Here is a 19,485-nt window from a genome sequence, read left to right on the forward strand (position 1 = left end):
TACGTACTTAAATTAAATTTCCCTATTCTTAGAACATGAGAATTCATATTATTGTCACTCAATTCAGTTTTAAAAAAGATTGTGATGATTGTATATTTTATTTATCTTTATAAATTCGTAAGAAAAGTTTTATTGTAGAAAACAAAATGACCAATTTTAAAGATGATTCTAATCGTTGAGACAAAATTGAACAAAACCTATCTTTTAAGTTGTATGTATTACGGTACTATACTTAGACGAGCAATTTATACAATACTAATGAACTAATGAATTTTACAATTATTTCGGTGAAATACAATGGTATTATATAGATAAAAAAAAACTTAATTGTACTAAAATATTATGATAAAGTTATGATTTTAAAAATTTTTGTGAAAGGGGTATTGTTATAAAACAATAAGTATAAGGTTTCATTACTAAGTGAATTTTGGTCTTATAATTTTTTTTTAAAACAAGATAATTCATCTATTAAGAGCCAAACAAAAACTAAATTACAAATGGTAGAGTCATGACAAACTAGCAATAGTAAAAATTTTCACCATTAAAGCCCACAAGAAAATAATAAAAGAAGCAAGTATAACAAAAATTGTAATATGATCGCTTACCTCATGGGCTTAAAACTTTATTTCATGGATGTTTGTAGCCATTGTTCTGAGATTAAAATAAAATTTATGTGAATGGTATTTATTAAAAAATTAGTAAATTTTTACGCTACTCTGCCTATTCGCTTCGTGCAGCAATCGGAAACAACGCTACCTGCAGGGGAAAAGTTGTCGATGCTAACTAACAAGAATACACAGAATCTTATGGACAATGATCTGTTACAAGCATTTATTTCAATAGTAATATATATTCAACAACTGGCGTAATTTTTTTAGATTTTCTTTCAAGCACAAAAATACTTATTTAATAATACCTTAATAAAAAAAAAAAATTTTCTTCTTTCATGGTTGTATTTTGATAATAAGTATTCTTGAATATCAATTTATTTCGTGAAGTACTTTTAAATCAGCATATTAAACAGTAGTATTTATTATGCTCACTCATACATTATATCCATTTCATTCTATAAATTTACTTTTTTCTCATGAAATTAAAAAAAAAAGTATTTGCAATAAACATGCTACTTGAGGCTGAAAAAAGTTATTTTAGTTGTTAAATATTTAATTTTGTTGAAATAAACATTTGTTATCTATCATTGTCTATCAGATGCTTTATATTCTTGTTAGTTAGCATCGACATATTTTCTGCTACAAGTGGTGTTGTTTCAAATTGCTGCACAAAGCGAATACTGGCTTAATCAAATTGCTGCAATAATCCTTAGCTTTTGAGCTTTTGCATTCTAACAATTATTTTTATTTTTTAAATACATTTCCAGCATTTTTCTAAAAAAATTATTGGGTTTTTTGGGCTCATAAGTGTCCATATTTCATTTAACTATACAATCTTTTTGTAGGTATAATGTTCTTTAAGCTAATTTTTATCTTGCATTATTATGAGTTGAGTCTTTCTCGCCCTCTCTATTATATATATAAGTTTATTTCGTTGATCTTCTGGGACAAATGAAAACACTTAGTTTCATCGACTGGTGTGCCGACCTCTTCAGGCTTAATTTAAACCGTGAAAGACAATTTATTTAACGTATCGTTAAATAGAAAATCAACGAAATAAACTTATATGGCATTATTATTTATATAATCAGTTAAAAATTAACACTGCTGGTAGTACATTATGCTAGTACTTCTCCACATTTGGATGAATTCATAGGTTATGTTAATCATATTTAGCTCACTGACACATACTTATGTCCTAATATACTTTGTTAGTAAAAATACTGCTAGATGCTAATCAATATTGCGTACACTTTATGAGAAACCGTGATTGACTTTTAAAGTTAATTCAGTTCCTTAAAAACAATCCAAGTATTATTGATAAAGAAATTGCGAAATTTCTGGAATTAATCCAACAGAAAATTGTGGGAGAAGGATTGGAACTTTATCATTCCTACTCAGTCTAGACAAAACTCTGAAAATAATTGCTGGTCACGGAGCTTTAGCCCTTGTTAACACTTAGTAAGTTTATTTGTACTTAATAAATAAAGAATTCTGCAGAAAATAGCAAATCCAAACTCTGTGTCTTCTATTTTGAATGGTAGGATGTTGTACATAACGAGCAATGTTGTACATCGGTTGCAATTAATTGATAAATGTGTTAAAAGTTTCTTACAAAGTATTTTAATTTACAATTTACTCTCAGCTTTATCAGTCAATTATTCAGTCAAGTTCATTTTTATATATCGCAAGATGTTGATATCCTTTTAGCTATCTAGAAGCTAATTTTCCTGATAGGTCGGATAAATACCCTTATTACAAATATTCCTTGAAAATGGCACGAAAAATTTTCAGAAAAATTAGCAACTGAAGAGAAGATACAGAAGTGTCAAAAGAAATGTTCTTGGCTACAAAACACATACTAAATTTAAAAAATTACTCTGATAGTTACTTTAAATTGGAACCTAACAGATCAGATTTTAATTGGAAGAAAAATCCTTTTTCTACTAGTAGAACGTGAAACACATCAAAGCCAACTTATATAAAGTTACTATTTATGTATATCTAGGGTTAAATTGACATTCTCTTCGACTCAATCGCAATGTGCAAGTAGAAAAACTTTAACAAAACGTTTTGACTTGCATATGAATTATTTAATTACGACGAAACTTTTAGCTATGGACAATATTGACTTCGTTTACAGTTGTATAAATAGGTTACTTAAGTGAAAATGTTCGTAAGGAAAAAGTGAAGTTTTACTACTTAAATCTTAACTTGAATCATTGTAATAATATGACTGACAGATTTTCTCCAGAAACCAGTGGTCAGTGCATGCTAAGGTTTTGTAAAAAGGCATTCTTCTTCATGTTGAAATTTGGAGGATACCTCATTTATTGTTATTATTACGTTTCTTTTCTATTTTTTATGTAGAAAAAAAAAGTTTAAAGTAAAGCCATGGCACGACGTGTTGTTAAGCTGACCAGTACAAGACTGTGTACTTTCATCGAATCTTTCGATTATTTCAATACAACTTCCTACCGCCTACACTAAAATATCTCCGACTTCACGCTCACATCTGTCATATACGATTCCCACAGTATACGTCTAGAAGGCTATGAAAAAAAAATTCTGTAGTACCGCTGTATCTTTAATACGGTAGGATTACTTGTCAATTAATGTAGCTTGACTCAAAAAATCATCTTATTCATAGATGAAAAAATTTTGAAAGAATCAGACGCAGTAAAAATAAAATAATTTTTTTAAAAATTATACAACAATAATGAAGAAAAAAAATTAAAACTTTGAAACAAACAATAATTATTTTAGAAACTGCCAAATTATAAAATTAAATAAGTCATTCAGTTATATATAAAATATTTGCTACTAAAAAAAAGATTTTTAAGGTTTAAAAAAGTTATTTAGCTAAATGAATAATTCATTAATAAATATAATTTATGATCGAACTAAAATATATGAACATAACATCCATTTACAGTTAATGAATATTTAAATTTAAAAAAAAGTTACGAACCACACTATAAGTAAGACTCAGAGGTTTTCTTGTGTCAGAATAGCTCGTGGAATAGTGGATGCGATACTTGGTTCACATTCAGAAGATCTCTGGTTTTTTTAGGAGAATTAGTTAAAGAATACGAATTATAATTTAAAATTAAATTTCTTCACGTATTTGTTTTGTGGGGCGCTAAGGGGGGGGGGTGTAAAATGCACAACTCACTTCTTTGAAATCTCTAAGTCACATTTCTGAAATTGTTGGCTTACTCTAGTGCAGAATATGCCTTTAAAAGTATAACTTTAAAAAACTGGTCACTTTATATGCATACATATATATGTTCCAACTTTGCGCTCTGCGTGACAACCCCGTACCATCTATAGTTAATAAATGAGGTTAAGAAAAACCACTGTACTAAGCTCTGCAGGCAAAAACGCATAATTTTTCTTCTCACATTTTATTCAATGTACCTTGTATTCCTGATGTCGAGTTTACTATTTTGTCGAGTTTATTGTTTTTGTTTATTTCGTTTGAAATTAGAATGTTTATTATATTTAAAAATTAAACTATCAATATGTATTATATGTAGTGTATTATATAAACGTGCTTCGTCACAAAATTTTTTCCTTTCTGTAAAGTGCACGATAAACGCCAAAAAAATTTTATAATAAATTTTTTTAAATATAGTCAACGTGCTTAAAGTATTTACAGATTTTATAAAAGGATTTTAATTTTATAAAAATTGAATCCATTAAACCATAAGTAGATAGTTTATATTGTACATGAGTATAAAGTCGTTTCATTCGCGTTATGAATAGCGTAAAGAAGTAAGAATCATATGTTTATTTAACAATGGTATACTTACTTACCGAAGAGTTACATTAATTGTAAGAGGCTGCGGGGCTGTGAAAGTTATTTAGGGGGTTGTGGAGGTAGTGGGTGGGGAAATTTACAGAGCTGTTAAAGGGTTCTTTTCCATTCCATCTAAGATGTAGGGGGGGGGTTGAGAGTTGTGCAAAGTAAACCACGTAGCGTTGTGAGGGGCATAGGAGGGAGCCAGCCTAATTAAAAATCATGCAACAATTAACGAGTAACTGTATAATCTGAAAAGATGCTGAGAGAAAAATGAAAAAAAAGTCGTGAGAAGTAAGGGGATAAAGGAAGTCTGTCACGTATTTTTATTTATATAACTGTATAGTATAGGATTTCATACCAATCTTAATAAACATACATCGTCGTAAGAAAATTTGTTTGCCCCCACAGTCTTTGCTGGCCTACAGCAGCCTCCCAAAATTTACTAAATTTTTACGTATTTTGGACAATTATTATATATTTTTATCCCCACTGCCTCTACTTTGCCCCTACAGAACCCTATTTCTTAATCTCGTAACCTTCTTAACGTCTTTATGACTTCATGCTTGAAACTCCTAATTACTGAAATCCATTTTTTCATAAACTCTAAATGTCGTAACTTTAAGAGATTTCAGGTTCGAATTCGATTTCAGATTTAAAAATAAATTCAAGCACTTAAAAGCCGTAGTATGTTCGTGTCATACGAAGCCTTAATCCCGTATTTTTTAATAACTCCACAAGCTTGTAATCCCTTTCTTTCTCTAGTCCGTAAATCCTTAACCTTTTAAACTGCAATTTTTAATACCTCTGAAACCTTAAAATACAGTAAAAAAAAAAACTTTCGTACGTTAAAGTACTATAATACAAATAATATAATGTACAAAATGATTTTGATAGCATCAACATTTTTTTTATTTAACTATTTTTATGGCTATCATTACCATGACTAAATATTACGTTAGTTAGAAAAAGAGAGGGTGGGTGTAAAAAAATATTACGGTTTTTTGCATCGTAGGAGATAAGAGCTAAGAAAGACAAAAATTGACTTAATGTAAATTATGCATGACTTTTTGTTTAAGTCTTTTTAAATCCATTTCACAGTTTTTTAAGTCAGATTTTGTTAAAGTTGTCATGAAAACTAATTTTAGGGTTTCTGGACTTACGGTTAATCTGTAGCTATCACAGTTTATTTCTTAAATACTTAGAACAAGTCACAAGCCCAGTTCAATGTGCCTTTTATATTTTTGCTTGGCGTTATAATTGTTTTTGTGTCGTAAAGATAAGAAAACGTCTGTATTAAAAAAAAATTTTTGGAACCTTCAGATAGCGGTCTGTGTATCTGGAGTGGTTAACTTATGGCTAAGTATAAGCCTTTGTAAAATTGTCTCGGTTTTTTCGGACTAATTTTGCAGTTCGTGCCTGCCAACTTTCGTTCGTTTTGTTTGTTGGTGGTTCTCACTGAAAAAAATTTACCTAGATGATCTATGTGCATTACGTGTTACATATTAATTCACATGGTTAGAATTCTGTTAGACTGAAAATGTAAAAAAAAATATGTTTCCAACAAATATTTTGATATTGAAAGGTGAAATTAGTACGTGGTTCCTCGAAAACCATGCAGAAACTGTTAATGTTTTTTAGACACCATAATTATTGAACTTGAAATGCTCGATATTAACGACGTCAAAAAGGTAAACTTAACGTTTTTTTATACAACTTAGTTCTCTAGTGAGTGCCATGCTCCAATTCCAAAAATCTATTTTTTTGACTTTCCAGATTGAATAACTCATAAGTTATACCGTTCTGGCTATTTCGTATAACATTATTGAAGTAAATTTATAAAATACTTCTACTTCCAATACTCAGATTATGTATGTGATAATCTTGCGGGATTTAAACCCTTACCATATTTTGTTGTAGGCAAATGATCAACCTGATGTATTTGAAACAGAAGATCCTCCAGAAAACAATGATTCTCAGATTTATCTGCAAGTAAGTGTACTTTAATAGTATAATACTCTTTTTACACTGTCATGTGGAAATGTAGAATTTATAAGGATAACAACATTGATAATAACTACATTAAATATTTAAATGACGATGGTAACAACATCTAGTTTTGGTATAATTTTTATTTATAGTATTAATGTTGTTTATCGTTATTTATGATATAATTTAAATTATACTCAATTATTTCATTTATAATACGTAATACTTGTTAAACCGTTATGTAAAAATTTTTTGCTAAATGTTAAGTGAATACCAACATCCGACGTGATGTCCTACGTTTAATCCGAATCCGCCGTCAGAATTATTCTATCACGTTTTAGGACTTAGAGTTATTCTCACCTCAATACTTAAAAATATCCATTTTACGTATTTTTGAGGCTATGCCATATCTTAAATATTGTGTAAGCCTATTTTACAGTGCTTTAATCTATTATACCTTTGCCTCTACAGTATTTATTTTTAATATCCTGTATAAGGTTTTCTATCTCTAAGTTATGGATGTTTAATGGTAGTATCTTTTTAGGTACTGACCTGTTAAAGTAGCATTTTATCTGAATTTATCTGAGAATGCCTGTACCTCAAGCAATTCAGTACAGTAAGACCGGATCTGACCTTACAACTTGTATGTCATATCAAGATGAGTTGTATTAACCTGAACGTTCAAAAATAGTATTACTTAAATTCAAAGATATCAATTTTATAGAGTTAGGTTACCTGCGAAAAATTCTTTAAGTTTCGGTAAACTTTTGTGGAAGTTTTTGTTTGGCCAAACGTAAACATACATGAGCAATGAGACAACCCAAAACTCAGATTTTTGCTGAAATATTTGACTCAAGGTTAGCTAATGTTTATCCAAACTTTGTGACACAAGTAGCCAAAGTTTTCTTTTAATAGTGGAATAATAGAAAATCATCAGAAATTTATCTTTAAAAATATCTTAACATTCATTTATCAGACAATTTACTAGTGATGTGCATATACGACTTATGATAAGAGCTATACAGAATATCGTCTCAAACCTCAACCTCTGACTCAGAGGCTCTGAGATTCCGCATGCGATAAGAGCACACTTTACCACCCGGCTACGACGAAATGGTATATACTGTGATACGAATCGTCTCCATATCGTACTGATACTCTGACTTTTTTTTTTAATTCACTGTCATAAAGTTGACTTTATAAATTTTCCAAAAATAATTTTATGTATATGTATTTTGTTAAAATCAATTACATGTGATACAATAAAAACCATACACAATATTGGCAGATTTAACATGGTAAAAACATTTATTGTAGATTTCATGCTTGACAATACACTAAGAAAATATTGATTCACATATAATTAATTGTAACTGAATACATTTACATAAAATTTATTTTAGAAAAATTATAAAGTATATTTCGCAACAGTGAATTGCAAAAAAAAAAAAAAAACATTTTACTGCTGCATGTAGATGATTCGTATCACGATAAGTACCATTTCGTCAAAGCCAAGTGGTTAAGGTGGCTTAGTCGGTTGGTACCGTACGTAGGGTAGGGTGCTATAAGGGCCTCGAAAAAATCAACGCTTTTTGGTGGTAAATTTCTTAATAAATATACTTATTTTGATAAAACCAAAGTACAAGATTAAGAAATTGTCAGAAAAGTACTGTGAAATTATAATTGTAAAATTTGGGAGATTTTGCTAGGCAAGCTGAATTAATATCTCATACTTTTCTTCTTATTTTTTCACAAGTTAGGTCGTTCACCCTATATTTTTAAAAATTTAATAGAATAAAAATAGACAAGCACTATTTTAAATTTTTGAGGTTAATTAAAGATTTCAAAATTTAGTCGATTTTGTGACCACTGTCCATAAGTGTATCTGTTAAATTGGTGAATTTCCAGTAGTTATTTGCGAAAAAATTAAGTTGTTAACCCCAGTATTTCTTATCGTTAATGAATTTGGCATACTTTATTTACATAATTCCAGAATTTCAGAGGTTTTGATCAAGCTGATAAAAATCGCCCAAGCCATCTTAAGCGTGCTTGTGTCGCATGCGAAATTCTAGTGACTGAGGTTCAAGACCTTCTCCTGTATAGCTTTTTTCATGAGCCGTATTTACATATCACTAGTATATTGTCTAGATAATTAATGTTAAAATATTCATAAGTATAAATTTTGAAACATTTTTCATTATCTTACTGGTTCTGAAAAACTTTAATCATTTATGTTGCAAATTTTTAGTAAACATTAGCTATACGTAACTCAAATATTCTAACAAAAACCCAAGTTTGGAATTTTCTTATTTCCCATGTTAACTAATGTTTGGTTAAACATAAACATCCGCAAAAGTTTAGTGAAACGTTAAAATTTTTCCACGGGTGCAGTTATTTCCTCGAAGTTAGTACTATTTAAAATTGATATCCCCTCAATATGCGGACCTAGAAAATAACTTTTTAATAACGATTTTGTCATAGTGCTTGTGTTTAAATTAAATAAAAGTGATGTAACGAAATCTTACTTGAAAGTTTATGTATTACAATAGAGTCGTAAGCTATTCTAATCACGATGTAAAAAAAATTTTTTTTTTTGGTTTTTAAACTTATTCTGTACTATAACAATATTTACTTTTGTTTATTCGATTGTATCAATATTGTGTTTAGTTTTATCCCTATGGTAAATTTTAAGGTTTTAAAATTTGTCAAATGGTTTTAACTGAAATCTCAAAGAATATATTTTTAATGATACATAAGTTTGAAACGAGGGTTCAAGAAAAGGTTACGGTAAGCCATGGGTTGGTAGAAGTGAATGGTAGTGTAAGCTATGTGACTTCTTAAGCTGATATTCTTCAGAATTTTTTTTAAGTATCACGCATTTTAAGTTGAGTATTACACCACCTTATAGAGAATCAAGAGAGCTATAGAGTTTCAACGTTGTTTTGTTTACCTTTACTGAGGCAGTCAAAGTACTATGGTTATGTACTCATAATGTGCTGTAAATACCATATGTTGATGAATGCTACATATGTCGATTTGTTTTGTTTTGAAAGGTCTTAGTGAGATACCGGGTTTGCGTTAAATTAGTGTAAATCAGTGTATATAAGTATTTTTCTCATAATAGCTAGTGTTACAATTTATTCACTGTACAAAAAGTTCTATGGTGCGTTTTAAAAATGCTATACAAGGAGTATTTTGAACAAAAAAAAATTGAAAAAGATGCAATTGAACTGTGGAGATCGCTAAGAGTTGACAAGAATTCGTATCCTGCAAATGTTAGAAAGAAGATCAAAGAATCGTTACAAAATAATACAGAAAAATAATGCTTTTTAAAACTTTCTTATGAAACATACAGATTAAAACAAAAAAAAAAACCCTCAAAAAAATTAAAATCGATAAACCAGATTCAACAAAAGATTTTCATCTAATCAAAAAAAATCAATAATAACTTTCGTCTGTAATGTGCATCTCTGAGGACTGATTATAAGTATTGTGATCGCTTGGGCTAGATAAGCTACTGTGTTGAACCCTGTTTTTTTTCTTACTGAAGGCACTTCAAGCACTTATTAACTTCCGAGGTAAAGAATTTTTTTCCAAACATTTTATTTTAAATGGAACCTTTTGACTTAGAATCCAAATAAATCTAAGTCGAGCTTTACTTGAGATAACTAAACTAAAGTTCTTTAAGACAGTTTCTGAAATAGCAGTATTGGGTTGTGCCACGGAAGATGGATAGCGTTCAGAACTGATTCGCAGTTGTAAAACCTTTCATGATTTGTATAGTAAGCTTCAAGCTGAAAGTTTTGTCATACCTAAAAGTGCCACTTATCCCTGCCTTCTTTCTCAAACCTCTAATGTAAATAAAGGCAAACGTCATATTAGCATAGTGGCAGTAAAGCTTGGTTGAGGTCAAGTTGATGCAAGAAAAGCTCATCGCAATGTAAAACTTTGTCCTTCGTCACTCAAGTAAACTTGATTTTTTTATCAGCTAACTATAGAGTAAAACATTCTATTTAAAAATTATGGTAAAATTATTATCTTTTCATAGGTCTTTAGCGCAAGTGATTGCTACTCTCAGTTCTAGTTAAGTTGCTGTCATTTCATAAGGCGATGAAAACAGAGTCGTGGTTGGTGTTACCACTGCTAGTAAACAATCACCTATTTTGATGTACTTGTAGTATAAAGTAACTTTGCTGGATCATAACTTAATGTGGGTACAACAATATCAAATAATAAAATAAGTGACGCTAAAAGTATATCATACTCAGGGCCTACTTATATAACCGTACAATGTAGCAAGCGTTCTTTAAGTACATATGCGTCACATGCCTTAGATTTTGCAAGAATTTTAAAACTAGAATTGTGTAATGACATTTTATGTTGTAAGAGTAATCATGTAAATTCATATTGTTGTCCTAAATTTTATTTGAAGTTTCTTAAATCTTTTTTATTCTGGATTCTACTACAGATCAAGTTAAACTAATAGTAGTGATCACGTTGGATGGTGAACCTGGTGAAAACCTGTGGTATAGAAAAGTCGTCGACGATGCCAATAGTCACTTCAAAACTCACAACATAGATGGCTTATTTTTGATAACAAATTCTCCGAGCTTCAGCGTACACAATAGAGTGGAAAGACGCATAGCACCTTTGAGTCACTAGTTAGCAGGTCTAATACTATCTTATGATTATTATGGCTCGCATCTCAATGACTCAGCTGTAATTTTAAGGTAAAATACTAGAGTTAAAAAACTTAAAATATGTAAAACATCACGTGACGTGTGATTGTTAAATAATAAATGCACTAAGTGTACGAGCAAAGTTTGAAACAGCAATACATTTACGATGTCACATTAAAATATTTTATAAAAAATATTCAGAAAATCATAAAATGTGTTCTGAATGTGGTAAAAAACTTTTAAGAAAAGATGCATTGATGAGACATTTTATGACATTTCACAAAAAAGTTAAAAGAAAATTTACAGTTTAATATAAGATAGTTTAAATATGTTAAGACAAATTTCATATAAGATTTCTTTATTGCTTTGAGAATACAGATGCAAGTATTTCAGACCAAAATTCCATTTAGCAATTAATCATAGTAAATATGTAGTTGTATAATTTTTTTATTAACACTTTCATTAATAATTATAGTTAAAATGCGATGAGATTGTTCAATTTTGTCTAATACAGTTATTAAATCTATGAAAAATTGAAGTTCTACGAATGAAGTACCACAAGAAAAATACGTGACACTTTTCCTTACGCTAATTAGCAAGGACGCGTTTAGGCTCTTGCGAGACCTGTGTGCCCCGCAAAGCTCGAATTATTGAATTTGGAACGACTGGAGAGTTTGAGCAAGCGCCAGAAAAGACGTCAAGTCGTACGTCGAAAATCTCAAGAAGTTCTCAGCGTTTTGTAAGTTTGGCAGCGGGTTTGAGGCGAGCCTTTGTGATCAATTCGTGTGGAGAATTGCGAGTGAGGTGACGAAGGAAATATTGCTTGGAGAAAAAGATCTGACGTACCAGCGAGCAATTAAGATTACCCTGTCATTGGAAGTATCTGGGTGTGATGCATCGAGATTTCAAGGAGGAACATCAGTGACATCGAGTGCCCTAAACTTCGTGCAAGATGAAAAAAAATGCTGGGAAGAGAAATCAACAGGAGAAAAGAGCAGGGGGGAAAAAGTTTTTCTGCTGCAATAAGTCGAATCATTAAAAAACTGAGTGCTGATATAAAGACTTTAAGTGTAACATGTGTGGCAAAATCAGGCACTTGCAAGTGATGTGTCGAAACAAAAGCGATACTAGTTCGAGCACGTAGTCTAACGCGCAGCAAAAAGGTAAACAACACGATAGTCACGGCTCGTAGAAGCATAATTTCGTGAAAGAGGAACAGTTTGGCCAAACGTTTGATTCAATTTTTGCATTGTGTGGCATTAATAAAAAGTAAGCGTACGGTAGTCCTTCCTCCCGTTTGCCAGTGAGTGTCGAGAATAACCCTATATTTTTTTTAATTGATACCAGCTCACCCATAACCGTAATTTCAGAGAAGGTGTATAGCGAAAACACACCTATAATGAGACGAGGATGGTTATATCCCTTAAATCTGATTCGTGTCAATAGCGTAGGCGTGACGCTTATTGATTCGTTGCGAGGGAAAAGCAGCCCTGTTGACTTATTAGTGCGTAAGATTGGAGCGTATTTTTTGAGGAAATAGGGTACTCACGGGAGGGAAATTTTCGTTGCACATAAAGCCAGGCACAAGTCCTGTTTTTTGTCAGGCGCGACCCGTGCTATTTGTATTTTGTAACAAGTTAGGTTAGGTTAGAAAAGGATAAGATAATTAAACCCGTGAAAAATAGTGAATGAGCTACTCCAGTCGTGCTGGTATTAAAAACGATGATCAAATTAGACTTCGCGGAGGTTATAACATCTTTCTGAATACTCATTTAATTGTTGACATCAACTCACTTCGCGTGTAGCTGATCTATTGGTGAATCTTGAAGATAGCAAGATTTTTTCGAAATTAGACCTAACTCATGTGAACCAACAAATTGAGCTGAATGATGCATCAAAATATTTGACTACCATGAACACGCTCAAAGGCTTATACAGGTATAATTGGTTAAGCTTAGACAATATTTTTTCCTTTATTATTAACGGACATAGTAAGGAGGGATTTTGTGATATCGTTAAAAAAAAATATATGTAAAAGGGGAATCCCTATTAATCTATTATTTTTAATATTTATATACTCTCAAGAGTGATAATTTACCTCTTATAAATAAAAAATTGTGTTCTTACATATGCAAATAACATTGTCATATACTGTCCCACTACTACCACATACAGTGTCCTACTACTGCCGTAATCCTCAAAGACTATGCCCCACTACTGCAGATTTTACGACTTATTTGAAAAATTATTTAATTAAATGGAAAATGATAAGCACAGTCAATAAATGTTGTTTCCTTAAGTAAAGACAAATATTTTCGATTAAAAAAAAAAAATTTAGGTGAATTAGAATTGGTGGAACTTCAAAAATAAGAAATAAATATTTTTTGTTTAAAAAAGTGTTCGACTATACCCCATTTTACCTTAGTTGTTCGGTAGGCAGTTTATCCTTCAAACGGATCAAAAACCATTGAGATAAATTTTTGGAAAAAAGAAAGGGATCCTGATGGCGGTGAGTTGGGTGTAACGTTGGGCTGTTATTCTGTCAGGCTATGAATTTAAAATTCATCATATTAAGGATACAGAAAACGATCGAGTGGATGCCCTGTCCCGTATGCTGATTGATAGTTTTACGTTAGTTCTTAGCTCCTCAGAACATAAAGACTTGAGTTTTTTAAACTTCGTGTTAGAAGAATCGAGTCTAATTAATGTCAATGTTATTCGTCAAGAAACATTGATGGGTCAGGATTTAGTGCGGGTGCGTAAATTCCTCGTAGACGGTTGGCTTTTAAATGTAAAAAACATAGAATCATACAAAATCAGACAGTAAGAATTATCATTACTAATGCGAATCCCCCGCACTTGATTTTACACTCTTGAAAATGGCCTGAAGCATCTACGGAAATATTACATGTTGATTTCTGCGGACCAATGGGTAGGTGCTCAACACCTCATTGTACAAGGGGATACTTGCTTGACGAATTACAATTAGGATGTCGTCTTAAAACGATATTAAGTGCTATTGAAAGTTCAGTGCGTAAAAATGTTAATTAACAGTAACATAAACAAAAGTTGTATTTTAAGGGCAATGGAAATGCGCAGTTTATAGTTGGTAATATTGTAATGACTAAAGACTTCGGTAATAATTTTTGGCGAAAGACGTAAGTTATCAATAAATTAGGATATGTCACATGTAATGTTCGTGCGAATAACGAAAAAATTTGTAAGATGCACGTCGATCAAATGTGAACTTGCGAGGAAAGGGCTCGAGTACCTTCTCTGTTGCCTCAACAAAATCAGAGTGTAACGTAACTGTAAGCGATACCGTTGGAACCTCGTCAAAAGACAAATAGCACGCACGTCTCTATTGTCTGCTTGAAACTGGCTTATCTGTTCATAATAAATTGGCATCTGGAAACCGTACTGGCATTGCGTTATCTACAAAAAGTTTACAAAAAACTCCAACTAAAATTGATACACCAGAGAGAGAGAGAGAGGGAGAGGGAGAGAGAGAGAGAGGGAGGGAGAGAGAGAGAGAGAGTGAGTCTAGATGCTTTACTCGCGTTAAAAAGGTACCAAAGCGTTTTAATTTGTAAACCTGGTAAATTTAATTTGTGTTTGTAACTCCAGATTAGTGGAAGAGGATTGTGTGATATGCGAGTTGCCTCTGCCGATGTATGCAGATTCGAAGTTAGGTACTATAAGCGTATCGAACATCAAGTGAATGCCTCAGACCCGGTTGAGCGCTCGACGTGTGAGCAGCTTGGGTGATGTCTCCTTGCTTGACTGCTGCGTGTGTACTTATACTAATAAAGAGTCATTGTGTAGTCAATTTATTTATTGTATTTGACCTTTTCCTTTCACCTGTCCTAAAGACATTACAGATAGTATCAAAAAAGTAAAGGAAACGAAATTTTATGTTAGATTTATATGCTTGAATCAGCAGTAGAATGATTTGAAGAACAAGATTTTAAACTTTTCGCAATTTATTTCGACCCTCTTTATAATAAAGAAATCAATACTTATTATCTTCCTGGTATTGATGACTTATACTAGTGGCTTGCCTTTCTATTTGTACCTTTAGGTAATAATTAGTTAATGCATTCTTTAACTTAAATATATCTTATAATTATCGTATAACGTTTATTTTTATGTTTTTCTTCAAACCTGACAAAATTGGCACATGTGGTTAATGGAATACCCTTTAATTGCAACTCTTACATAAGTCTGCCATTTTAAATCTTAAAAAAAGCCAAATAGTAAAAGAAAGACTTACAAACTAAGCTTAAGTTTGCGCCCACTAAGGAGTTCTTACTTTTTATCAAATTTTGAGCATATCCTTGATCTGTTTAACAAAGAACGTTCCATTTATGTATGTAAAATAGTTTACACTATACGTTCTACATGTATAAAGTGTTATACTTTAAATATGGTGCTGCCAATTAGGACCGCACTTCAACGTCCCCTGTACCGTCCGTTGACCCACTGAGTGAGAGAAATACTCAGCTTACCTCAGCTGTTATCCTACATTGAGAGAAAAGTGGAACAGACCCAGCATTGGTATAGCCAGCGTCCGAGTTCAGGACTCTATGAGTCCACTGCAGTAATTCAGAGAAATTAACGATTAAAATCCTTATTTTGCAGGTCACTACTTAAAAAGGGTAATTGCAATAAAACTCTTACAACTTTGGGGGTGAAAAATCGTATTTAGTGTATTAAAAATGTATATTATGGGGAAACAGCTTGTGCTATACAATAGTCATGTACAATAGGGGCAAAAGAAAATATTTGATGCGGTATAGCCTCAAAATCACATAAAACTGGATATTTCTGAGCATTATGGCGAGGATAACTCTAAATTCTGACATAGCAGTGGATTCGGTTTCAGTGTATTAAATTACTTCGAATACAGATATTTTTTAAGTTGGTATTAACGTTTATTTTTCTTATACTATAGCGATTATTATGTGAATACAGAATTTCTAAAAAAAGTCTTAATCGCAATTATGTAAATAGAATGCTTGATACAAAGAATTTAGAAAATCGTTTCTAACTGTCTAATAATATTGACTCTAAATTATTTCTTTACACTTGTGCTTCAAATATTTAGCTAGTCTTAAACCTTATGTTAAAGGTTATTGATTCGTGCAATGGGACTATCTTATATATTACTTATGATAGTTCACACTCGTATACCAGCACTTAATCAACCAAACCCTAGCAAAGCGCTATTAAACTTCATATATTTGTATCTGCTTATCAAACATCTAACGCGTGACCAACGTCACTCTGTGTAGTGATTAATTGTGAGTGCAAAGTGATTTCAGTGCTATAGAAATACTTTCTTGTTATTAGTTCAAAGTGGTTTTATGATTGTTGTAATATTGTAGAGATTTGAGTATACAACACATATTACATATTATTTTAATTATCTAATAAGTAGCATTTGGAATGTTTTTTATTCTGAGTTTTACTTTGTTTTATACAAAAAGTGATGATTACTTAATTTTTTGGATACTATATACTTGAAAATTATGTGAGTATTTATTGGTTAACTTCTCATTCTTTAAATAACTCTTGAAAAAAAAAAATTTTTCCTGAGATATAAACTGGTGATCTCCTGTTGACTAATTGATTTGATTTGATTTTAAATTATAATAATTAATATAATATCCTTATGATAATCGAATTTTTTTTTGTTAAATAATTTTTTTCAAAACTTCGAAAATATTGAGTTTAGCAGCAGATTTTCCATGTATTAATTAATATTCATTTATTTATCATTATTTTGTTGATTTTACTAAAGATAAATAAATGTTTATAGAATTTTTTTTTGTTTTCAAAATTTTCAAAAATTTTTTTAGAAGTAAACGATTTTTTCATATTATTAACACTATTGATTGATTCATACAAAGTTTTTCGTTTTTGAACAGCGAAGTATCACAAAGTATCTAATTTTGTATCAAATATGGCATTTTTGTATAACGTAAGGCCGCTAAGTAGATAGGATAATCGACTGTCGAAATAGATGTATGTGAATGGTCTGCATAAGTGTGTATCTAGATTCCTTTGACCTGTAGTATACGAACGTCACTTACATAGAAAAATTGTTACGCAAGTGAATATATAATAGAAATTATTATATCTCTGTGATATATAATGTACTGTGGCTAACATGAAATAAAAATTTAGAAAATTATGTAACAAGCTTTTTTCCTTGTGATACTATTCAAAGTAACTTTGAGAAATTTATAGTTCAATCAATTGATTTTTTATCGACTTTTTTATCATAGTAAATGTTTAAACGTTTTCGTTCTTGTAAGACATTTTATGTAAAATGATCTGATTGATCTTACAGCTTTTTACATGAAATAACATGTTTATCTAGAAATGAAAGAGCATTGTACGTAGATGTGTGGGGGTGTGAATATGTGAAATCATTGATTCAGTAATATTTTAGGATTTCTTCATTACTTTGACAATAATATTCATCAGAGTGTATGTGCATGTATATGCATGTGCATCTACATACGTAACGTCTAATTCTTAGCAGAACATTTTTGTATAAGAAGATTATCACTGCTGAGATAAATAATTGTTAACTCTACTTAAATTATTTGATTTTTTTGAGCGAACTACTTCATGTGCTGATTCTATTTTTTTTAATTACATTACACGCTAAGAAAAATAAAACAATGTTGAACTTTTTGTTATTTAGATAAAAATAAATATCAATGTGTTAATAAGTTTAAGTGCACGAGTTGTGCATGGTTTTGATTAAACTAAAAATATATAGAACTTCCATTATTGGAACAAAAAAAATTTTTATTATTATTTTTACAAATTTTTTACATTATAGAGATTCTATTAGTTGAAAAATTTAACAATAAGAAAACAAAAATTTGTTTGCAAATAGAGTCTTAGAAATGACGATGTTCATGTTTGAAGGCTCGGGAGTGCCTAGAAGCCAAGTGATAAATATTAATAAAATTCGCCAATTTTTACTCGTAGGCTTTCTTCGTTTGGCCTGTCTATTGCATTTATCTTATGTGAACAACGTTCTTTTTACGAAAATTTTACCAATGACAAAAAAAAACAGCACCACATACCATATTACAGAGAGCATTGCAGGAACCATAGTGAGAGATAAAACCTCCTTAGAAAAAATTTTGTTTTTTTCAATTTATACAGGGTGATCGTTAAGTACCTTACCAGCTGAATTAAGCGTGTTGAATAAATTATTACGATTCTAACGCTAATTTTTGCGTATTTTTTAATGCAGTAGATTTTGAACCAAAAGCAATACAATTTTAGGGTTGTTTTGACCCCTTAAAACGCTCTATACCATGGCGCCAGCACTTACGAGAAGCGGCGTGGCCACGCAGCGAAGAAGTTGAGTCGGTAAGCAAAATATCTATTATGCAACTTCATCCGTTAGTAAGTGGAATATGCATTTGTCGTAGTGCAGCAGTCCAGCAGTACGTCTGCTAGATACTGCTGTCGATACTGCCGTTCTGTGCACGCAAAACCGCGATACTCCCTAATACTCCCGGTACGCAGTCCTGCTGACGGCACGCAGGGCATGTGTTTGTGTTTCTGTACCTTAGCCGTGTATTGTACTCGAGAGTGTGCCACCGATCCAGCTCTTTTCTTCCGCTTATGGGTGCAGCCGGTGCTGTTTACCTAGCTATCATGCATGACGATATGGAGTGCAGTGAGCACGAGTATCTGTGCGTGCACCAGCTCTCAAAAACTGACGTGCACATGTGGTGTCTAAGTACATGGTACTAAATTTACAACGCCACGTGCTTATATATTATGCTCTGGTGCTTACAGCATACACCTAGAGTCTTCATGTATTTCAGCTGCAGCAGACAGTGACATAAAAGCCGCTCAGCAAGCAGCCGACCGGATGCTGTCTTATTGTCACACAGACCAATACAGTGAGCTTTGTTTGCCGTTAAAACACATAACCCCTCGTGCTTGTTGGGCACCAGGGCATGCAAGTTCGCGAGTTCACGAAACTTGTGACACCAGTGCTGTATTACTTACGTGCACAACTACACAGATTAGTTGCTGAGAACTGACACATGCACACTCACACATGTACACACCCACACGTACCAAAACATACCCAAATATACGTGCTATTTACCCCGGGTATCCAAACCAACGAGGATGACGACTTGTAGGCATGTAGTTGATCTGCAAGTTAATGCACACACACATGCTCAGCAATCTAAAAAGGCGCTTTCTTGCCTTCGAGTCCGAAAAGACTCTTTCTTGCCTTTGGTTTTGAAAAGGCTCTCTCTTGCCATTGCATCTGAAAACACTCTTTTTCGCGCTAACCTGACGATATGAGGTTACTACACTATAATGTAAAAAAAGGAAAAAAATTATAGCTGTC

At 31.7% G+C, this 19,485-nt stretch overlaps 1 protein-coding gene across 1 annotated transcript in view; it reads left to right on the plus strand.

Annotated features, from left to right (window-relative positions):
• Positions 1 to 19,485, plus strand: part of DCTN2-p50 (dynactin subunit 2) — a 546,499-nt gene that overhangs the window by 34,024 nt on the left and 492,990 nt on the right. Inside the window, exon 2 of the mRNA XM_089597711.1 lies at positions 6,334 to 6,405. Within this exon, the coding sequence (XP_089453837.1) occupies positions 6,334 to 6,405 (72 nt within the window). The remainder of the gene's footprint in view (positions 1 to 6,333; positions 6,406 to 19,485) is intronic.

This window comes from Copidosoma floridanum, unplaced genomic scaffold (genome assembly GCF_036245765.1).
Source record: "Copidosoma floridanum isolate Cflo_tuat_1 unplaced genomic scaffold, Cflo_Japanese_pri ptg000004l, whole genome shotgun sequence".
NCBI lineage: Eukaryota > Metazoa > Arthropoda > Insecta > Hymenoptera > Encyrtidae > Copidosoma > Copidosoma floridanum.